The sequence below is a fragment of the Myotis davidii genome, unplaced genomic scaffold (genome assembly GCF_000327345.1).
Source record: "Myotis davidii unplaced genomic scaffold, ASM32734v1 scaffold796, whole genome shotgun sequence".
Taxonomy (NCBI): Eukaryota; Metazoa; Chordata; class Mammalia; order Chiroptera; family Vespertilionidae; genus Myotis; species Myotis davidii.
Genome location: NW_006287809.1, coordinates 104,699 through 112,136, shown reverse-complemented (window position 1 = coordinate 112,136; position 7,438 = coordinate 104,699). Strand labels below are relative to the sequence as shown.

The following is a 7,438-nucleotide window of genomic DNA, read 5'->3' as shown; positions in this document are numbered from 1 at the left end:
CAGCCCCCACCTGGCTCCCAGCCACCATCTTCTCTCCCTGGGACCACTGTCATCACCTCCTCACCAGTTCCCTGCCTAACCCTCACCACCCCACACACTGTCATATCATGTCCGCCCTCCGCCCATAGCCTGCCTCAGAGTAAAAGCCAAAGCTGTCGCCAGAGCCCACTGTACCTGCTTTCCTTACTCAGCCCATTGGCCTTCTTGCTGCCCTCAAACTTGTCAGGCTCTCTCTGACCTCAGAGCCTTTGCACTGGCTGTTCCCTCTCCCCAGATGTCACGTAGCTCGCTCTATCACTTATTCACGTCTCTGCCAAGATGTCACCTCCTCCGGAAGGCAGTCCTTTGACTGTCCTACCTAAGGCAGCACCTCTCCTCCATCACACCCTATATCCTTAGCCTACTTTCTCTTTCTTTTTTAAAAAATATGTTTTTATTGATTTCAGAGAGGAAGGGAGAGGGAAAAGGGGGAATAGAAACATCAATGATGATAGAGAATCACTGATCGGCTACCACCTGCATGCCCCCCCATCCCTCTTACTGGGGATCAAGCCCACAACCTGGGCATGTGCCCTGACCTAAACTGAGCTGTGATCTCCTGGTTCATAGGTCGAAGCTCAACCACTGGGCCACACTGGCTGAGGCCACCTTCTTTTCTTCATAGCACATTAGCAGCAGCCAGTACTCAGCTCCAGCCCACTGCTTTCCTATGAGGAGATCTCCATGTGCCAGTCCTTCGGTTTACCAAGAGATGTCAAAAGTGCCAGCTTTTTAAAAAAAAATGCAAAACCTTCTGATTCTTAAATGTCAGCAAGAAATCCGGGCCTTGCAGGGTGCTGGCCACATAAAGCACATCCTGGGGCCACTCATTTGCTGCCAGTTCGCAGCCTCTGCCTTCGCCTCTCTTAGAGCCACCAGGACGTTTTACAGACAGAGAAACTGAGATGGAAAGCAAAGGGCTGATTTCCCAAGGTGACCCAGGCTCCAGCATTCTCGCCTTTCCAGCGCCCGCTCCGCCGCGGTCCCCACCTTCCGTCCGCCCCGCCCCAGGGATCGCACCTGGATGCCCGCCCCTCCCTCCCTCTTGTCCATCTCGGACACCGCAACTGCTGATTGGCTTCAGCGGCTGCCAATCACCGCCAGCAGCCTCCAGCCCTCTCCCCCTCCACCTGTCTCCCCACTGCCCTTCTCGCCCCAGCCCCCGCGGTCGCGGTGCCGGGAGGACTCTAGCCGCCAGCCCTCTCCCCCTCCACCGGTCTCCCCACTGCCCTTCTCGCCCCAGCCCCCCGGTCGCGGTGCCGGGAGGACTCACCTCCTCGTCCCCGAGCCGCTGGGAAAAGAGCGGCGCCGCCAGAGCGTCCCCAGGCTCGCTGCACTTCCGGCCTCTCTAGCCCTCGAGCCCAGAGCGCGGTCCCGCTCAGCTCTCTATGGTCGTGGAGGACTGTGCAGGTTAGGGCTTGGAGAGAGCAGGCGGTCTCGGGGCCCGAGCGCCTCCGGTTGCCAAGCAATTCAATGTCAATGCCCTGATTGAGCGCCTCTTGTGTGCTGGGGCTCGGGACAGGGTTCCCTGAGCGGGAGGTGGTGGGAGATCACGCTAGATCCTTTATCTATGTGAAGCCTTGGGGTTGAGCCCCAGCTCTGCCATGGACCTGGCCTCAGTTTCCCCATCCATTCTTTTATGCCACACACATTCCCCAAGCGCCTCCTCGGTTCCCAGCCCTGAGCCGGGCAGCGCTAGTGACACACCGGTGACTAACGATAGCCCCGCGCCTGGAGCTCGTAGTGCAGCGGGAAAGACAGACCTGGGCTTCCAAACCGTGAGAGACCCAGAAGAGGGCAGGGCTGGGGCAGGAGACCCCAGCGGGCCGAGGCAGGGGGTGCGTGGGGGTGCGTGGCTGGTGTGTGACGGAGGAACCTAACCCCGCGTGAGGGTCAGAAAAGGCTTCCTGGAGGAAGGGACATGGAGCAGACCTGGTTGATGAGTTGCAGATTAGTCATTTCCTGAAAGCATAGTACCACGCTGTTCTAACTTGCAGCTCTCTGATTACTAAGGAGAGAGAGCGTGTTTTCGTGAGTTTATTGGCTTTATGTATTTTGTCTGTTGTGAATGGCTTGCTCATATCCTTTGCCCACTTTTTAAATGGGGTTTTATGCCTTTTTTATTACCATTAATTTGTAGGAGTACTTTATGGTTTCCGATTCTCTTAGTCAGTTACATAGCTTCCAAATAGTTCCTTCTAGTTTGTACTTTGTATTTTAATTTTTGTCACTCATAAGTTCTTAGTGTTTATTCATGGCTGTTTACCAATCTATTCCATCCTGACTGTTGCTTTTGGTGTATTGTTTAAGAGGCCTGCCATACCCCAAGGTCATGAATGTATTCTATCATTTCTTTTAAGATTTTCCCTCGTTTTGCTTTTGTCTTTTAACCTACAAGAGACTTATTAGAAAATGCGCTAAAGCAGAATTTATAATGGATGTAACCAATTGTCCTAATACCATTTATTTTAAAAGGCAGCCCTGCCCTAGTCAGTTTGGCTCAGTGGATAGAGCGTCGGCCTGCAGACTGAAGGGTCCCAGGTTTGATTCTGGTCAAGAGCACATGCCCGGGTTGCAGGCCACATGTGGGGCATGTGGGAGGCAGCCAATCAATGATAATCATTAATGTTTCTATCTTTCTCTCCTTCTCCCTTCCTCTCTGAAATAAAATATATGTATAAAAGTCAATCCTTGCCCCACTTTTAATATTCCATCTTTATCATGTACCAAGTTTCCATATATATACATATACATATATTTCTATTATGTTTCATTGATCTCCATATCTGTTTCTTGCCTCCATGCCATACTGTTTAATAATTATAGTTTGATATGACTTGCTATTTTTATAAGGCAAGTTCCCCCTCTATTCAGTTTCAAATTTGTCTTTACCATTCTTTTTTTATTTTCTTTAATTTATTTCAGAGAGGAAGGGAGAGATAGAAACATCAATGATGAGAGAGAATCATTGATTGGCTGCCTTCTGTCCCCCCCTCTCCCCCACTGGGGACTGAGCCTGCAACCTGGGCATGTGCCCCTGACCGGAATCAAACCCGGAACTCTTCAGTCCACAGGCCGACGCTCTATCCACTGAGCCAAACGGGTTAGGGCTGTCTTTACCATTCTTGTACATTTTCTCTTCTGGCTGGATTTTAGCAGTTGCTTTTCTAGTTCCATGAAAAATCCTATCGGGATTGAGATTGGAATTGCATTGAATTGATGGCTTAATGACAAGACAATTGACATCTTTTTCATACCCATGGACATGTCTCTATCCACGGATTCCAGCTTTTGTTAGGAGCCTGTTGTAAAAGTTTTTTCTCATTAATTTTTATTTATACAACTGATTCATGAATACATTTTTGTATTAGTTTCCTAGGACAGGGCTGCTGTAGCCAAGTACCCAACAATGGGGCTTACACAGCAGAAATGGATTGTCTCCCAGCTCTGGAGGCTAGAAGTCCAAAATCAAGGTTTTGGCAGGACCACGCCTCTCTCCCAGCTTCCGGCAGCCTTCGGAGTTTCTTGGCTTGTAGATGGCAGTCTCTTTCCTGTGTCTCTTCACTTTGTCTTCCCTCTGTGTGTCTGTGTCCAATTTCCCGTGTTATAAGGGTATCAGTCATATGGGATACCCTCGTGACCACAATTTAACTTCATTATCTCTGTAAAGACCTTATTTCCAAATAAGGTTACTGAAAGATCAGACGGAGGCCAAAAACCAGGACTACAGGCTTTATTAGAGGAGAAGCACCTGCCGGGCCGCCTCGCGAGGGGAGGACAGCCGCACGTGCAGGGTGGGCACGCCTTTTGAGGGGCGGAATGGAAAGGGGTGGGGGGCTTAGTGTACTGGGCGCACGCTGATTGGTGGCTTACTGCATTGTCCATATAGGACAAGGGCTTAGGGTATTTGGCAGGTGTGGATGGGTGGTCCAATGTATAGTCCATATAAGGTACCTGGTTAGTCACTCAGGTATTTCTGGGCTGCAGGTTACGTCATACCCCGCCCACCAGTTGGGGGAAGGGAGGATCTATCAGTTACATTGTGAGGCGAGGGCTTCAATATATATTTCTGAGGGGACACGATTCAACCCATAACAATTCTGTTACTTTTTATTCATGCCGGAGCACATGCTCTTCCATTCATTCACAGACCGTTAGGAGCGTACCTCCTCTGAAAATATCTTTATTTCACCCTCACAATTGGAATCTCAAATTCTGGATTCCTGGTCGTTTTCCTTGCAAAACTAGAAGGTGCTGTTCCTCCATCTCCCTGACTTCTCGGTTGCCGATGAGAAGCCTACCATCCCCCGATCCTCCTTCCTTCGTAAGCAGTGGCACCACTGGTGTCATTTTCCGCAGGGTCACTTACCAGCAGGGTGACCTTGCGCCAGCAACTCAGCTCCTGTGTGCGTGTGTCGGTTTGCTCATCTCTAAAATGGGGATAATTGCTCTACCCGGTTTGGCTCAGTGAATAGAGTGTCGGCCTGCGGACTGAAGGGTCCCAGGTTCCATCCCGGTCAAGGGCACATGCCCGGGGTTGCAGGCTTGATTCTCAGTAGGGGGCGTGCAGGAGGCAGCCAGTCAATGATTCTCTCTCATCATCGATGTTTCTCTCTCTCTCTCTCTCCCCCTTCCTCTCTGAAATGAATGAAAATATATTTTAAATGGGGATAATAATAGTATAATTATTAGGAGGATAGAATGAGTTACATGTAAAGCAGCTAAAATAGTAGTTGGCATCGTGCTGTATTCAGGTTTGTCATATAAATAAAACAGCCTTGATGAGGCCCTGGGCAGGCAGGAGCTATTTTAGCTGTTGCTGTAGCACAGGGCCTGGCACCCAGACGCTATCAACCTGGATGTTGTGTGAAGAAATAAAAGGTAGAAGCCAAACCCTAGCTGGTTTGGCTCAGTGGCTAGAGCGTAGGCCTGCAGACTGAAGGGTCCTGGGTTTGATTCCAGCCAAGGGCACCTGCTCGAATTGTGGGCTTGATTCCCAGTAGGGAGTATACAGGAGGCAGCCGATCACTGATCCTCTGTCATCATTGATGTTTCTATCTCTCCCTCTCCCTTCCTCTCTGAAATCAATTTAAAAAATAAATTAATTAAAAAGATAGAAGGCAAGTCCTGAAATCAATAAAAAATAAAATAAAATAAAAAGATAGAAGGCAAGCCCTAAGACAAGTGACTTCACTGCTGGGAGCCTCAGTTTCCGTATCTGTAATTGCTAAGGTGGTGAGGATTCAGTAAGACCACGGAGCCTGTCTTGAGATGGACTGGTTCACAGTTCACTCATTCCTTGAATGATTATGGATCGGGCACCTACTATGTGCCAGGCACTTGGTGAGCAAGTCAGACCAGGTCCCTGCCCTGTGGCGCCGGAGTCATAAACCAGAAGAAGGAAACATACAAACAAGTTTCGGGCAGCCATACATGCCCTGGAGAAAATACAACACAGCCCTGTGAGGCAGTGGCCAGGGAGGGGCCACACCGCCACGGGAAGGAAGGCTCTATAAGGAATAAATGTTGCCACCAACTAGATTGCCATCAAAACACAGTAGTCCCGCCCTCACCGGTTTGGCTCAGTGGATAGAGCATCGGTCTGGTCCCAGGTTCGATTCCAGCCAAGGGCATGTGTCTTGGTTGCAGGCTCCTCCCCAGCCCAGGCCCTGGTTGGGGTTCCTGCAAGAGGTAACCAATCGATGTGTTTCTCTCACGTCGATGTTTCTCTCTGCCTTTCCCTCTCTCTTCCACTCTCTCTAAAAATCAATGGAGAAGTATCCTTGGGTGAGAATTAACAAAAACAAAACAAAAACACAGTAGTCCCCCCTCCCCCTTTCATCTGCGGTTTTGCTTTCTACAATTTCAGTTACCTTCGTTCCACTTTGGTCCAAAACATTCAATGGAAAATTCCAGAAATGAACAATTGATAAACTTTAAATTGCACAGCGTTCTGAGGAGCGTGATGAAATCCTCACTGCCCTGCTCCCGCCCGGCCCGGACAGGAATCACTCCTTTGTCCATTGTGTCCGTGTCATGAGTGCTCCCCTTAGTAGCGGGCTCCGTCACCAGATCGACAGTGAGTCATCACCGTGCCTGTGCTCCAGTCACCCAGATTTTACTTAACAGTGGCCCCCAAGTGCAGAACAGTGATGCTGGCAATCAGATATGTCAGAGAAGCCGGAAAGTGCTCCCTTTAAGTGAAAAGGTGAGTACAGCGCAACAAAAACTATCTTGCGAGACAGAGAGACTACGTTCACATAACTTTTATTCCACTATATTTTTATAGTGCTACTTTATTAGTTGTTATTGTTCATCTCTTACTGTGCCCAACTTACACATTAAACTTTATCATGGGTATGTCTAGGAAAAAAGTATTTATAGAGTTAGGTACTATCCACCTTTTAGCCACTCACTGGGGATCTTGGACTGCGCCCCTTGTCCCCCATGTGGAGGACCCCTGTAGACTGAGCCCTTCCTCTGAGCCAAGGCCTCACAATCACCCTCCCTGCAGGTATCATAGTTCCTTTGAGGAATGAAGGAAGTGGGCCCCAGCGACATAGAGGGACCACACAAATGTGTCTTTGGGACAGAGGTTCTCAACCTGTGGGCCACGACCCCCTTTGGGGGTCAAACGACCCTTTCGCAGGGGTCGCCTAAGACCATCGGAAAACACATATATAATTACATATTGTTTGGGGGATGAATCACTATACTTTCATTATGTTCAATTTGTAACAGTGCAAATACATCCTGCATATCAGATATTTACATGACGACTCATAACAGTAGCAAAATTACAGTTATGAAGTAGCAACGAAAGTAATTTTATGGTTGGGGGTCACCACCACATGAGGAACTGTGTGAAAGGGTCGCGGCATTAGGAAGGTTGAGAACCACTGCTTGGGGGTGGGGGGGGAATGGCCGCCCAGCAAATCTGCAACTCGTGCCTTCCCCGCCAGGGGGCGATGGCGCCCCAGCAGAGGATGTTCGCTGCGGGGACAGGAGAGCTGCTCTGCCGCGACCCACGCGGGACTAGACGCCCCGGAAAGCGGCGTGCTTCGCTTCTCACTCGTTTTTGTTTCGCAAAAATGCTGCCAAGACCCCGCCGCGTGCGGTTACTGTAACTCTGAGCCTTTTAGATGGGGGGTGGGGGGAGAGTTGCCCTCGGTTCTGCATTCTTTGCAAGTTTGATTTCTGCGCCCGATTCGCATATTGCGCTTTCGGATCCTGCATTCGAGTCTTCCCCGCGCGCAGAGTTGAGAGTTCGAGTCTCCCGGAGGCCCGCGTCCTTCTCACGAAGGTTCCAAGCGCAGACTTAGCTGCAACCCCCGCTGCACCCCCAAACCTTCCCCTGATCCCAACTTCAAGTTTGCTCTGCGCCAGGCGGGGGTGCGGA

At 50.0% G+C, this 7,438-nt stretch overlaps 1 protein-coding gene across 1 annotated transcript in view; it reads right to left on the bottom strand.

Annotated features, from left to right (window-relative positions):
* ERCC1 (excision repair cross-complementation group 1) overlaps window positions 1-1,092 on the bottom strand; it is a 20,254-nt gene extending 19,162 nt beyond the window's left edge. The window contains exon 1 of the mRNA XM_015561192.1: window positions 1,060-1,092. Within this exon, the coding sequence (XP_015416678.1) occupies window positions 1,060-1,092 (33 nt within the window). The remainder of the gene's footprint in view (window positions 1-1,059) is intronic.
* Window positions 1,093-7,438: the final 6,346 nt, after the last annotated feature.